At 39.9% G+C, this 15,858-nt stretch overlaps 1 protein-coding gene across 3 annotated transcripts in view; it reads right to left on the reverse strand.

The window, feature by feature from the left end:
• Positions 1-15,858, reverse strand: part of Hmcn1 (hemicentin 1) — a 442,580-nt gene that overhangs the window by 80,544 nt on the left and 346,178 nt on the right. For all 3 annotated transcript variants that reach the window (XM_052737150.1, XM_052737149.1, XM_052737151.1), the window contains 10 exons: positions 15,011-15,124; positions 14,696-14,898; positions 14,311-14,392; positions 14,070-14,201; positions 13,403-13,552; positions 10,781-10,940; positions 7,727-7,851; positions 7,342-7,525; positions 6,665-6,762; positions 3,723-4,001 (listed from right to left, as the gene is read on the reverse strand). In XM_052737150.1, the coding sequence (XP_052593110.1) occupies positions 3,723-4,001; positions 6,665-6,762; positions 7,342-7,525; positions 7,727-7,851; positions 10,781-10,940; positions 13,403-13,552; positions 14,070-14,201; positions 14,311-14,392; positions 14,696-14,898; positions 15,011-15,124 (1,527 nt within the window). The remainder of the gene's footprint in view (positions 1-3,722; positions 4,002-6,664; positions 6,763-7,341; positions 7,526-7,726; positions 7,852-10,780; positions 10,941-13,402; positions 13,553-14,069; positions 14,202-14,310; positions 14,393-14,695; positions 14,899-15,010; positions 15,125-15,858) is intronic.

Here is a 15,858-nt window from a genome sequence, read left to right on the forward strand (position 1 = left end):
TAAAGTTTGAGAAGTTTTTACAAACACATGATGCATTTTGATTAGATAAACCCCCATTCCCTCTCTCTAATTTCTTTCACACCCTCCCCTGCACCTTAACTCTCAATTTCTCATGTTCTGCTTTCAGACCCGCTGAGTCCAGTTGGTGTCTTCCTGTAAGTGCACTGGCTAAAGGCAATCCACTGGAGCATGGGTAGCCTCTCAGGCATCACATCCCTGAGGAAAACTGACTTTCTTTTCTCCACCAGTCATCAGTTGCCAATAGCTCCTCAGCTAGGAGCTGGAATTTCATGAGTCTCTCCTAGCCATGCTGGGATTTTGCCAGGCTTGATCCTGTGCAGGTCTCATGCACATGGTTACAGACTCTGCAAACTCATGGATGCAATGGCCTTGATATGTCCATCAAATACTGTTTTTTTTTTCAGATGTTCACGGCCTCTGTCTCTCACATTCTGTCTGCCCCTTCTCTGTGACAATCCCTGCGGCGCTGGGGAATGGCTGTGAAAGAGCTGTCTCATTGAGACCTGATAACTCCAAGGTCTGCTATTTTCTGCATGTTTAGTAGTTGTGGGTCTCTGTATTAATCACCTTCTACTGCAAAGATAAGCTCCCCTGATGAGGGTTAAGAGATGCACTATTGTGAAAAATTCCTAATTGGCCGTGACATCCTGGGTCCTGCGAAACTCACAGCCTCACAGTGTTTGATGTCCTCTCTTGCTTTCAGTGTTCTAGCCACAGTGTTCTTTTTCAAAACCTCTAATAGATCCTGAGACCTCCCACCACATGCAGAGAGTTGAGTGCAGCAGTCCCCCAAGTGGAGATGTTTGCGAGCTGAGAAGTGGCGCTGCTCCATTTGAGGAGCTTTGCGGAGCTTAGTGGGATTGGTTTTCAGCAGATGCTGATGCTTCTCATCTTTATCATCTCATTGTAATGCTTCCGTTTCACGGAAGCGTTATCCTGTAAACCCTTTGTCCTGGAGGGCAAGCATCCTTGCTGTTCCCGCCTTTATTTGCTGCAGCGATGTTTCTGTCTATGATTCTGCTTCTGGATTCTCTCTCCATTGTCACAGGCAGATATGGTGATATTTTATTTGTATTAAAATGTTATTTGTATGTTAATAAATAAAGTTGCCCGGGGGTCAGAGCTATTAGCAAGCCATAGGAAAGCAGGGCAGTGGTGGCGTACACTTGTAATTCCAGCACTTGGTAGGCAGAGCTAGGTAAGTCTCTGTGTGTTCAGGGATATAGCCAGTATTGAATACACATGCCTTTAATCCCAATACCAATCATAGAAAACCTGGAGGTCTATACAGACAGGCTGTGATGAGGCGGTCATGTGGTTGGGTTTACAACCAATGAGAAGGCAGAACAGAAACTCTATATAAAGTCTTTAACACAGGAAGTAGCTCTGGTTCAGAGAGGTAGGACCACCGCAGGAGGAAGGGTAAGGTTTTAGCTCTTAGCTCTGACCTCTTGGCTTTCATCTTTGCATTGGTTCTGTGTTTCTTATTTAATAAGACGGTTGCTTACATCTACAGGCAGACCAGGTCCTCATATTTTCAGGCCTGCATGAACATGGCATCTTCTTCAATCTATTCTTTACTCTCAGCAGAGGGACTGTCTAAGTAGCATATTCCTGCTTAAAATTACCCTTGTTTTTTAGTGAGTCTAAACTTCCTAGGGTGTTGTCAAGACCCTTACAGATGCCTTCTCCTCACCCTGCCTCACCTCACCCACTCATACTCAGTTTTCATGAGTACAAATGCACAATTAAGCTCTATCACCTACAGGTGAAACAAGCAGAAATTTTCAACCCGGCCTCACTGCTACAGTCCCACCATGCCAGGCTCAGATGGATCCATGGGAAGATCTAATTTGAAACTTACTGCCCCACAGAGTGTTATGTCAACCATATGACCCTCACCACAACCAAAAATAATTAGGTTTTCAGTTTCTCTGCCTCTCACTCCAGACATAGGAATTTGAGCGCTGAATTCTTATCTTTTTTAATCAATGATAATTCAACTGCCTGACATTCAGTGGATCACATAGTAGGCCTTCACAATTGACATATAGCAACATGCCCAGCACATATATATATATACATACATATGTATATATATATATATATGTATATATAACAATTAATACTTAATATGTGAGTAGTGAAGACTGCTCATACTCTCATCCATTGTTACTCATGTTGGCAAATTGATGTGTAGGGATTTGTAACCTGTCCAGCTCAATTGCACAACTTAAACCATTTTGTGTTGTTTTACATTTCTAAATAGCCTGGAAAAATTTCTTCCGCCACCACCTTTCCCTTTTGAAGACTCAGATAGACCAGAGCACCTCATTAGGTTTATTCACATATTGTTCTGCCTCCCTCTCTGGTTAAAATTCCCATTAGCACAGCTTAGAAGTATCTAGTTTGGTTTCCATTCAATCCAACAAACACACACTAAGAATTCCTGGTGTGTCAGACATCATATTAAGCACTGGGCACCAGCAATAACTAAGAAGCATGCTGTGTTCACCATCATAAAACTTAACTAGGGATAAAGACAACTTTCAAAGTCACATAAATAATTGAATTTTAATAGGTGCTCTGAGAAAGATTACAGAACACTCTGAAAACATATGCTAGCCCTTCCTAAACCAAGTCTCCTGCCAAAATTCTTTTTTGCTATTCTCAGTAGGGGGATGTCTGTTCTGTGAAAGTCTGTTCTATATGGCAGTTCCCCAACATCATAGTTGGGGGAAAAACCTAAAAAAATTCTTGACTATTGTAATATAGGTAATATAGGTAATTTTATTTATCCTCTTTTTCTGTCCACTGTCAAGATGTTTGTTACACAGAAAAACTTTATTTGTCTTAATGCCGCTTTTTGCTGGTAAGATGTTGAATTATAAACTTAAAATATTTCCTTTGAATGTACACAAGAGTAATTAGAACTTGGCTATTCAAAGTGATTGTTTTGACTATAATCTTAAAATCAGATAATCTAAGACTGTTTGGGATAATGGTATAAGTGTTATCTTATTTTATCCCATTTCCATTATCAAATGTGATTTAAATTCTTAGAAAAAGTTACAAAGTCATCTCTTAGGGCCTGGGCAGATGGGCCAGTAGGTGAAGCTGTTGCTTTGCAAGTATGAGGAGTAGAGTCAGGATCTCTAGAACCCACTCGAGAGCAGGGCAGGCATGGTGGCCACCTGTAACCACAGCTCTCAGAAGACACGAGTGGGGGGTTCCTGGGTGGGACAAGATGGCCAGTGAGACTCCGAGTCCAGAGAAATACCTTGCCTCAAAAAAAAAAAAAACCAGAGTGGAGAACAATTGAGGACAGTATCTAACAATAACTCAGGTCTCTGCACGGACACACTTACCTCCACATCTGCACACACACGTGCACCCATGCATGTGCAAACATACAAACTCACACACGTTGAAAGCCCTGATATTAATGGAGTATCATGCTTTCCAGTGAATAATTTCTTAGGAATAGGAGTTTTTAGATTTCCAAACAAAGACAACTCACCATTCGGTTTCAGCACACTTTAGAGGAATTTAGGTGAATTACAGAACAGAAACAGAAATGCAGTCAAGTTTTCATTAGTTTGCCCCATAAAGAATGATTCTAAGAATTATACTCATTATCTAAGTCTTGAGTATAACTGAATTCTCAAATGTTCTGTACTCGTCAGAATAGGGATATGTACCTAGGACTTTCAGGACAAAATGCTTGCTGATTTCTCCAGCATCATTTGAGGCAACACAGGTGTACTTTCCAGAATCTTCAGTTTCTGCCTTGATGAGCTGCAGGACCATTCCTTGAGTGCTGGTGGTCAGATGAGCATCAAGCACCAGAGGCTGACCATCCCTGAGCCAAGACATACTTGGAGTTGGGGTTCCATCTGTAAAGCACGTCATAGAGGTAGAACTGCCTTTGACAATTGTGATCTCCTCTGTTCCCATTGCATTGTCCATATTTGGTGGCACTACACAGAAAATAAAACAGGTATATATCTATTATACTTTGAGATGAATTTACACAACAGTATTCAAAACAGTATAATTCTATGCTATTTCTACATTCATTAAAACAATGTGTTTTAACATAGCATAGACTAAACTAATGGCTTTATCAGAAACCTATTTATTGGTTAGGCTAATTATTAATCTTCCAAAGATTAGCAAAGAAGCCTCAAAATTGTTTTCCTATCAAGTAGACAATCAATGTGTATGATATTTTGGTTACATTTGCAACTTGCTAGCATTGTCTCCTTAATTTGTTATGATGCTACAGTAGTTCTTTAAACAATTCAATAGTATATTTTCAATGACTTTATGGAGAACACAGTAATAGAGTAAGTTTTATATACATCACACATTTTAGTTTCTAGTTACTCAGAGTTGTTCTGAGATGTTCTTCCAAATTGAGAAATATGGAACAGCAATCCACAGTATCCCATAAATGCAAATGCATCTACTCAAATTTTATATCTATAAGTGAACCGCTAATGTTATTAGAAAATATGTTTAATTTTTTCTGTGTGTAGGAACCAACAATCTTCTGTCTGGATCTAAATACTATTTTTAAAACATTAGTTGTGTTTGTTTGACATGGAGTACACATGAGTCCAGGATACAAGGCAGGTGGCTTAGGGGATGCACTGAAGGGGGAGGGATAGTGCAGAGGGAGACTACTGAGGATGGACTGACTTGGGCAGGAAAGGGGCTGGGGGATAACGAGATTAGAGTGAAGGCTGAGGTAGATTAACCAAAATGAAGGATATATGAAAAAGTCATATAGAAAGCTACTATCTTATAATCTAAATAAAAAAAAAAACACATGGAAGAGAGATGGAATGGAGTTACCCTGCATGGCTAAGTAACGCTGCTCCTAGAAACAACAGCAGGTACTAAACAAAATTGGCAGTCCCAGAAGTGAGATGCCACTACAGTAACTGGCCAGGCAGGCTCCAGGACCTCCCTAACAATTAGGCTCTTATCAGTCCTTTCTGTGGCCCACCAGAATTAGAGCATAATACCATATTGCTGCAGGCAACACAGAAAAAGCAAACTAGAGAGGAGATGAAAGTGTCCTCCTTCCTGGTTGGCTTTCAGGGTGCTAGAGGGTACAAGACAGGCTGCCGGGGGAGAAAAGGCAGCAATGGTTTTACTCAGCTGTGAATCCATCCTCCAAACTGAGAAAAACCAACTTGCTGGGCAAGATGCCACCTATGCAAGAGTGGCACAAACGCTGTAGGGTATACCAACCACTTGGACTACATATAAGCAGGGACTCGTATCTGGTATTGTATGCTGGGTCACAAACCACTGAGTGAGCTGGGTTGTAAGCTCAGATGGAGAACTCACGACTGCCGTTTAATTAAATTACATCAAACTGCCTTTTAAACATCCATCACGATGCCATGGACAAAACTCAAGATCAGCCCAAATCAGAGAAGCCTCACCCTGGAGTGAAAAGTGATGAATTCAGAGACTCATGATTGCCCAAGCTGCTGAGAATAAGCTAGGGGTCAGCCCTAAACAAGTCATTTTAAGATCCGGAACACTGCACAAAGGAGAGGCCTTATTCTGGTTAGTTTGTCAACATAAAATAGTCACTTGGGAAGAGGGAACCTCAACTGAGGAATTACCTCCACTAGACTGGCCTGTGGGCATGTCTGTGGGACATTTCCTTGATGAATGATTGCTGTAGGAAGGCCCAGCCCACTGTGGTCAGTGCCACCCCTAGGCAGGTGGCCCTGACTGCATATGGAAGCAAGCTGAGCAAGCCATGGAGAACAAGCCAAGAAGTAGCACTTCTTTATGGTTCTGCCTCAGTTTCTGCCTCCAAGTTGCTTTTGGGCAGCGTTTCATGATAGCAACAGAGAAACAAATTGATATAGGAGGGGCACATGGAAGTTAGAAGATGAGGTAAAGGCAAAGGGATGAAAATACCACCTTCTAGACTCAGTGCAACCATTTCAATCATGGACTTAGAGCTAAAGTTGACTACCGTGGACCCACACAAGACTGGCCCAGTCAACAATCAGTCTGGTCCTGTCAACAATCAGCCAAGGAAGGAAGAGGGGCTTCCAGGGGCTTATCTGGAACCACTAACCATAGGCTATTGATAGATTCTAGAAGAGGAGTAACCATTATCTTTAGTTGTGTACCCTCTGCCTAAGTCTACCAGGTTCCAATGGATAGCTTCAAACTCATGAGTGCACAGAGAGCTTTGGCTGAGTTAGTGGGTCACAAAACAAAACATCAGATAGGAACATGAAGAAGAGATGTGGAAGAGGCAGTAGTAGGCAGGTGATAGGGGTACATGAGAGGATGGGGTATGAGAGTGGTCATAATGCAATATGCATTATGAAAATGTGTGACACTGTCAAAAAATTAATCAAAACCCTTACATCTGATTTAATTCTGTATTAGAAGAGAATTTTGACAGACAGTATGGACCAGTAAATGTGGACTCTTTGAGGGAGAAAACATATTCTTCCGTAATAGTGAGATATTTTTCATCAATTATTTTTGACAGAGGAAAGTTGAATTTACAAGTCTGTGAGGAAGTCAGTTCCTAAAGGCATGTTGCTTAATGCTACTGAACTTGCAGGAAACCAGTAGGATCATTTCTGTAACATACCAAAGACTTGAAGGCTGTAGTGTTTGCTATCTACACCAGCTCTATTGGAGGCCACACAAGTATACACAGCAACGTCAGACACCTGAGCTCTCACGATCCTGCAAAACAGGACCCAGCATTTCATAATCAATCCCATTCAACATATACAAATAGTTCGGACTTATAAACAGAATATTGAATAAAATTTATATCGAAAATTTTTAGATATAAAGCATGTGACCATCATCATCAAACTGCAACTGTTTGTATAAAAGTGACTGCAGTCATGGCAAGCTACTAAGAATACAACACAACTGGCAGAGTGAATATTTTTCAAACACATTAAAAGAGAAAAACGATAGCATGAAAATCATATGAACATTGTCAACATTCACCTATCTTACCATGTACCACTGTGCTTAAGATATAGCTCTTAGAAGCATAAACTTGGTCATAGTTCCTCGCTCAAGACCCACTGTGCACACATGTACTAAAACACAAGCACTTAAATAAGAATACAAAGCCATTTTGATTCTCCATTCCTTATCCTCCCTCTTCTAAACACACACTGAATAGTGTGGTATGATAGGAGTCAAAGCGTAGCGAAAAGCATCTCTGAAATGCTGGAAAGGTGAAGGAAGAGTTGACAATGACTGTTACCATAAGCGTTGAGGAAATGACACGCAATGCAATCTAACCTGACAACCTGCCCAGCTGACAGCAAGCGGATGTGGGAGGAGAGAGGCAGAGGAAGGCCATTCTTCAGCCAGTTGATCTGTGGTGGGGGTGTCCCCGCGGCTTTGCATTCAATATTTACTGACGTGTCCACCAGAGCCATCAGTTTCTCTGCCTCTTCTTTATTACCTCTGATTTTAGGTGGAACTATGCGATGCACAGAGTGAGTGAGAGAGAAGACATGTGAGTTCAAATCATTGGCACTGTAATTGGTCCCGCTTCTGCTTTATATCCCGAAAGGAAATATGATTGATACTAGATTTCAGAGAAATGTTCCAGTCACCTGTGGCCCATTAATGGATTCTTAAGGTAGCAAAGTCAAAACTTTTGGTGGCATTTCATATTTACCGTAGACATTCAAGTTAAATATTCGGTCTTCTTCTCCAGCGGGATTAGTAGCAACACAGGTATACTTCCCCATGTCAGATGTGAGAGTTCTGTAAATGTTTAATGTGCTGCCATCTGCAGTGACACTGTGAAAAAAGTCATGACAGAGGTGCTGAGATATTAATGGAGGGATAGGATCTGGAAAACTCATTTGATGCTAAGGTGTCCTCTAAAAATATATACCGTCATAACGTAATGCCTTCATCTTGAATGGAACAATTCAACCCTAGTTCACAAATACATGGAAACATAGAACAGTCAGAGCCACAGAAACTGAGGGTGATTTCAGGAAATGAAGATTATATGGAAACCATTTTCATATCCATCACCTCCTTCTGAGAAAAAGGTAACAAAGTCAGATGAGGAATGCGACAGTCAGGATTGTGACAGGCAGAGGTGTCTTTCTCTCAGCAACAGAACGTTACATTCTTAGTGGCTGATAGGAGTTATCAAGTCAAATGAGAACTTGAAAATTCTGATATGAAGACTGAAGAACACAATAATCTGAAGAGATTATGAATAAAAATTAAATACCTTAATTATACTTTAATGAAAAAGAAAAAAATTGTATAGTTTTCTTAAATGATGATGACTTTGTACATACATAGATGCATTTTGAAATTTTTTCCCAACTGGTTTAAGTGTTTCTTTTGGCTTACATAAAAGTAACTGATAAATATGAAATTAGGCAACAAAGTACATCTAAGTTAAGATTATTACACTGTTCATTTTATCCACATGCCATTAATTACCAAACACAACTTCCTACGCTTTTTAAAAATATGATCTACAACTGTTCCAGGAACGGTGATTTCCTCAGCACCTCTGATTGCGAATTTCTACTCCAGTGTACTACTAAATACCACATTCTAAGATAGATATTGAAAATACACATTGTGAATTTCTACTACAGTGTACTACTAAATACCACATTCTAAGATAGATATTGAAAATACATGACCTCAATATGGTACTTTTCTTAAAATGTGAAATATAAAGTTCCATGAATTTTAATATATTACAAATTAAAATTGCAAGTTGCCACAGTCAAAGCTATTAAGGTGACCTAGACAAGGTGACCTTGGTAAATGGTTTTTCCTAGCCATCTATGGCACCATGAGATAGTGATGAAGTCAACAGTGGAGTGGCAATAGCAAGAAACAGCTTTAGGAATCTAGAGTTCCAACTTCCCAGGTACAAATACAGGACCTTAGGGTCCATCAAATCTGAAAGATGGCCAATATCCTCTTAATGAAAATAACTAAACACTTGTTAATTATTCATATATGTTCACATAACAGAAATAAAATGCCCAGTATTTCTGAAAATATTATCTGGCAGCTTACCCAATCTTGTAAAGGGAACAAATACCTAAATTTTAATACAAAATGAATACAAAGGAAATGATGCTTATTTTTTTAAGTTACATGAGTTCAATTCACTGACTAGAAAATATACTCAAACTATTAAAATACTGGCTAAAATTATAAATTTAATAGTTCATTAGTACAATATTATGCCTACCTATGCATATATTATTCTGGTATAGGTGTGTAAATATGCTTGTGTTGAAATATCTTTATGAAATTCTAGATTGTTCATCTGAAGGAATTTGTTCAAGTTGCAAGAAGCTCCTATTGCATTGCTATTCATCTCTTTGTAGAGAGGGAAATAAGGATCAGCTAAAAATGAGATGTGAACAAACCACTATAAAAAATGAACTGCAATATAATGCTATTATGTCTTTTCCCATAACTATCAAATCAACCCTGCATGCATGAAGTTTGATAACTTTAAGATAAAAAATCCACAGCTAGGAATATTGAATCTTTTGTGGGATGCTATTGGCTTGACTTTAATAGGAAAGAATTCTTTTATCACATGGACTTGTTATGGACATTCTAAAACTGGAGGAATATATTCAATGACAGTTGTATAACTGCAGATGGACATTTCCTGTCTCGACTGCCTGGTCCCAAATAACTGACTCAGAGGCTGAATCTGAATTATAAATGCTTGGCTGATAGCTCAGGCTTGTTATTAATTAGCTCTTACATTTTACCCATATTTCTTATTTACAATCTGCCACATGGAGGTACCTTTATTAATATGGTACACTCATTTCCTGCTTCTTCTGCATCTGGCTAGTGACTCCTAACTCTGCCCTTCTCCTTCCCATCATCTTTAGTTTGGTTGCCCCACCTATACTTCCTGCCTCGCTACTAGCCAATCAGCATTTTATTAAACCAATTTGAGTGACAAATCTTTACAGTGTACAAGAGGATCATTCCACAGCATATAACATTTTGATGGATGGGTGTTTGAGATTTTAAAATACAGAATTGATGAATAAGGATCCCTCTCTCCCCCTCCCCCCCACCCCATACATTGACATACACACATAAACTTTAGAGTGTTATCTAAAGAGAATTTCTATATTCAACCCCCCCAAAAATTGTTCTTTTCTGTTTGTAAATAAAATGATAGCTGAGGTCTAATGACACAGAATTTGTGCTTGTTGTTTTTTGTCAGCTTTACCCAAGCCTAGACATATCTGGGAAGTGGGAACCGTGATGAAGAAATTGCCTCCATCAGATTTTCCTGTGGACATTTCTGTGGGGACATTTCCTTGATTAATGATTGATGGGTGATGGTCCGGTTCACTGTGGGCAGTACCGTCTCTGGGTAGGTGGTCTTGGGTGGTGGTATAAGAAAGCAGGTTGAGCAAGCCATGAGGAGCAAGCCGGTAAGCAGTGTTCCTCCATGGTCTTTGTTTCAGTGCCTGCCCTCAGTTTCTGGTCTTGACTTCCTGACTAGACTTCATTTCATGATGAACTATAAGCTGTAAAATGAAACAAACTCTTCCCTCCCAAAGCTATTTTTGTTCACCGTTTTTATCACATTAATGGAAAGCAAGCTAGAACAGAAATAAGTATTACTTGTGTGAAATCTGAAGCATAGAGCACTGTGATAGACTGTATAAATTTATAATGCAGGAATTTGTCTTGAACATACCTGATTCTTTCTGTTTCACCATTTACTATGGGCTTTCCATCTCTAAGCCACTGAAGATGTGGGGTGGGAATGCCATCTGCATTGCAGACCAGCTCAACATTTTCCCCGAGAAGGACACTGACTTCACTTGGAACTTCAGCACCAGCAATGCTTGGGGGGACTTTAGAGAAGTAAGATTTTCATTAGCAAAGTGTAAGGATATAAATGCTAATGACTGTGACAGAATAATAGAACATACCATTTATTTTTTGTTGTTGTAACACTTATTTGTGTGTGTGTGTGTGTGTGTGTGTGTGTGTGTGTGTGTGTGTGTGTGTGTGTACCTAGGTATAAGTTGCCCTCTGGTATGTTCATATATGCAGAGAACAGAGGAAACTTGTGGGAGCTGAGTATCTCCTCATACTACGTGGGCCCCAGGGACTGAACTCAGGTCATTAGGTTTGGTGGCAAGCACCTTTATCTGCTCATCTACCTCACTGTCCCAGAACATGTCATTTCTAATTCAGAACTCTTCCTCGATTAGGACTGGCCTATTGTTACCTTTATGAGTTATTTTTTAAATGAGAAAGACAAAGGTACCAAATTACTTCAGTGTTCCTGATATTCCTGAAACTGTTTAGTCATAGGAACTGGTCACAGATTGCTCTTGTGGGTAATCTGTCACCAGTTCCTATGACTAGACATAGATGGAATCATCCTCAGATTAAGTCTCAAATGGGTTGTTTGTAATGTACACAGTTCAGGACAATCAACTTCTAAAACATTTTGGTGTAAAGATCTCAGGAAAGCTTGTATGTTAATTATTTGTCTATTGCTAGTTATTATTTATTCTGAAAAACTGATGGACATATTATGCTTTTCAATCTCTAATAGTTTCTGTTATTTTTATCTAGTCATCCTTGGTGTGTATTAAAGATATTAACAATGATCAGAAAGCCAGGTTTGACTCCTAGCACCCACATGACTGCTCACAACCATCTATATAACTCCAGTTCCAGGTGATCTGATGTCTTCTGGGCTCTGAGCACCAGGCATGCATGTGGTCCAGACATACATTTAGGCTAAACAACTATACACCCTAAGTACAATATCTTAGAGGTCAAAACGGAACACATTTGAGTTTCTGTTGTACAGAGTTACAGACATGTGTCAGGAGCAGCTCATATTTGATCACAGGAACCTATTGGGCATGACTTCCCTACCCCACAGTCACTGTCATTATGACAGCTGGAAATAGGTCAAGCTGGGCATACACACACCAGGAAATTAACACATCATGGCTACATATCAGGACCTTTTTGTTGGGAGAGTTAATTATTCAATATTTACTAACACAGCACTGGGTCGTCCTTCTAAATGCCATTTTAGTCAACCAGGGATAATAGCAAAAGGTTGGCAGAAGTTAGGGTACTAAAGAAATTGTCACTAGATACACTCATGAGACTTGTCCTAATTAAGGCCTATGTTTTGCATTATCCCTAGTTTTAAGACATTATGTAAATATATCACAAAAGAATTTTAGAAAATGTTTGGTCAGACCACAACACCACATACTTTATGATTTCTATCATTTATTATCGATGTATAAGCATAAGTAAGTATGCAATTTATTTATTTTTCTTTAGTTTAAATCATATTTTATTTATTTTGCATATGTGTGTATATGTATGTGAGTACACGTGTACCATGGTGCAGGTGTGGAAGTCAGAGGACATCTTGTGGGGGTTGTTTTCCTCTTTCCACTGTGTGGTTCCATGGACTCTAACTCAGGTCCTCAGGCTTCATGGCCAATGCCTTTACCCATGTAGGCATCCTGCCAGTCCCAGTAAGATATTAGATCACTGAATAGTTACTTTCCCCTTTCTGTCTCTGAAGTCTCAAAGGTTATTGAAGAGATCATTAATCAAACTTTTGTCTATATTTCTAGGGAGCTAGCTTTAGCACAGCAACAGCAGACATATTAGATGAAGATCAAAGTTATAAATCATTAGACATTCTTTAGCCACGGTAATGAAGTCAGGAAGCAAGACTTCCATGTCATTTTGAGTGAAATGTATCATCACTGAGAGGCTCAGTGAAAATCAAAAAGCAGCAAGTTCTCCCTACACTCCTTGACACTATGCCATAATTTAAAGCAATGATGAATAAATATTTACTGGGTGAATTAATATCCCTTATTCTCAGTACAAAATTGTGCAAGACTCATGATGATTTGAAATTTACCTATTCTCACACTTACGATTAAACTATAGCACAATCTCATGAATTAAATCTTACATATCTATAAAAAGAACAGATTTATAGTCTTCATGTGAAAATAAATTATACCAAATAGAGAATTCCAGTTCGATAGACCATATCAGAGTCATGAAATACTTTCATTAAAAATGAAACAAATAGAGACAGATACCCTAATTTCTTTTCTGTTTTCCTCCACATATTTGTGTGCTTTTCCATGGAAACAGAATCCACTGGTAAATGCAGCACAAAAAGGTGTCAATGTTTTCAGTGACCTATAGATATCTGAGTCGATGATCAATAGCCTCTTTTAATACAGAGCATTTTGTCATCTAGATGGAGTGCGACAAGAACGAAAGGCAGACCGCAGTGCAATTAACATACCCTGCAGAGAAAGGATATAGTGTTTCTGAGCCTTTCCCTCCATATTGGATGCAACACAGGTGTAGTTTCCGCCGTCAGAACGCTGAGGTCTGGCAATTTGCAGTTTGGTTCCCCCAGACAAAATGTGAACCTCAAGGGGGTCGGAATTTTCTACAAGTAGAAAGAAAGAGGGGAGAAAAAGAGAAAGAAATAGCATTTAAAGCCATTCTCTTCACACAACAAATACACAATTCTTAAAAGTCTTCCCTTTGTATTTTTAATGAGATTTTTTTTGAAACATGAAAATTTAAAAAAAGTATTCCTTTATAGTGGGACATTCAGGTGTACAGTCCCAGCTAGTCAGGAGGCAGAGTCAAGAGTATTGAAAGTTCAAGGGCCAGCCTGGGACACTTAGCCAGCTCCTGCCTCAAAACAGAAAACAAAACTCTTGGAAATGCTGGGGTAAACTGCAGTGGTACAGGCCTTGCCTTGAAGGCACAAGGCTCTAGCTTCCATGTGCAGTACCTCAACAAAGCAAATGTTTAGTCAGGATAAATTTATATTTCAGAATATTAGGCTTTCTTGAACTAATCACAGCCATGAGCACAAGACTGAAAATCTGCTAATTTACAAACGTAGTAAATTAAGTGCCCAACAAGGCAACCACAAAAATGTTCAAGTGTGTTACCTATAGGCTTGTGGTTCTTCAACCACGTTATGGTGGGAGGGGGGATCCCAGTGGCATCACATTTCAATGTCACTGGATTGCTGACCGTCTCCATGAGGACTTCTCTTTCAGGCCCTTCAATAGTGGGAGGCACTGTAAAAAGACAGAAGGAGATCGCGCGCCGTCATTAAGTTAATTCAAGACATGTTCTTTCGTTTGCATGTCTAGGGGAAAGAGAGTTGTATTAGAGGCAGATGCTCACCATATACATTGAGGTGGAAATTTTTATCATCTCGTCCTGCTACATTTATAGCTCTACATACATACTGGCCTGTGTCAGACACCTAAAAGAAAAAGATACTATTGTATGTGCTCCATTACGTGATAGATGACCACAAGGTTCAGGAGTAGATTAAATCATCAGTCATCTTTATGCTCTACTGCCCCACTTCTAATCGCCTTCAGAAATCCTGTTTCTTTGTTGCTGTTGTTGTTGTTTTTAATGAAAATAAGTCCAATGGTATGGACCATGCATTTTTCCATGAACAGCACTGTTCATTGTAGTAAGGGGAGTAGGCCTCTTCCAGTTAGCTTTTCCACAACCCCACCACGGAGGCACAACACTCAGACAAGGACCAAAGATGCACCTCGGCTCTCTTGATGTGCAGCATCTGTCCACCAGTTAAAATCTCCACGTGGGTAGAATCTGTTATCATCCGCCCATTCTTAGACCAGGTGATGACTGGGGGAGGGACAGCATTTGACTCGCATTCCAAGGACACCGAGGTCCCCTCTCTCACATTAACTACAGAAAGAGACTCGCTGCCATGATCCTTAATGCTTGGGGGCACTGAGGTGGGAAACAAGAACAGAATATTCAAATGTTTTTTTTTTCATTGCGCTGCTTAGCTAGAAAATATGAAATGAAATGAAATTGTATGATGGAGAGAGAAAACACACACCATGGACAGTCAGGGAGACTTTCTTCTTGCTTTCTCCAGCTTGGTTGATAGCGATGCAGGTGTATTCACCACCATCAGATACCTTGGCCCGAATAATCTGTAGAGTTCGACCACCTGGGACAAATATAATGTAAAGACAGATACAGAGTTTGTCTTAAGAGTTGTGTTGTTAATGCATTTGTGTGATTTGTGTGTGTGTGTGTGTGTGTGTGTGTTTGTGTGTGTGTGTGTGTGTGTGTGTGTGATTTGTGTGTGTGTGTGTGTGTGTGTGTGTGTGTGTGTGTGTGTGTGTGTGCAGGTGCATGCAGCTGCCACAGTGCATGTGTGGATGCCAGAGGACAACTTGTGGGAGCTGGTTCTTCCCATCTGCCTTGTGGGTCCGGGGAATTGAGCACAAGCTTTCTGAGTTTAAATTCCCCACAGTGCAGAGGTGACAGTCTGCCATTCTGTAGTCATCTGTCTATCTCAGGTGACTCCAGCTTTTTATATTGCTGCATGATGTTGTCATCTGCAAATGTTGGGCTGTACTCACAGCTGTCTTGAGATGCATGTGGGGCATAAAGCTATAGCTTGACAACTGGATTTCATCTGTCCATTCCAGTACATATTGCTCACTGTCTCTTCTTTTTAACTGTTATTTTTTCATTTACAAATTTCTCTTTGGAGGAGGTATGCTACAGTATGCAGAAGTCAGAGGGCAGCTTGTGGGAACAGTTCTCTTTTTCCACCATGTGGGTCCCAGAGACTGCATTCAGGTAGTCAGTCTTGACAGCAAGCGCCTTTGACCTCAGAGCCATCTTTCTGGCCCTCATTCTCTATCCTATCTGTATCATCTACCTATGTATTTA

This window comes from Peromyscus californicus, unplaced genomic scaffold (genome assembly GCF_007827085.1).
Source record: "Peromyscus californicus insignis strain IS unplaced genomic scaffold, ASM782708v3 Scaffold_14__1_contigs__length_90479793_seg_2, whole genome shotgun sequence".
NCBI lineage: Eukaryota > Metazoa > Chordata > Mammalia > Rodentia > Cricetidae > Peromyscus > Peromyscus californicus.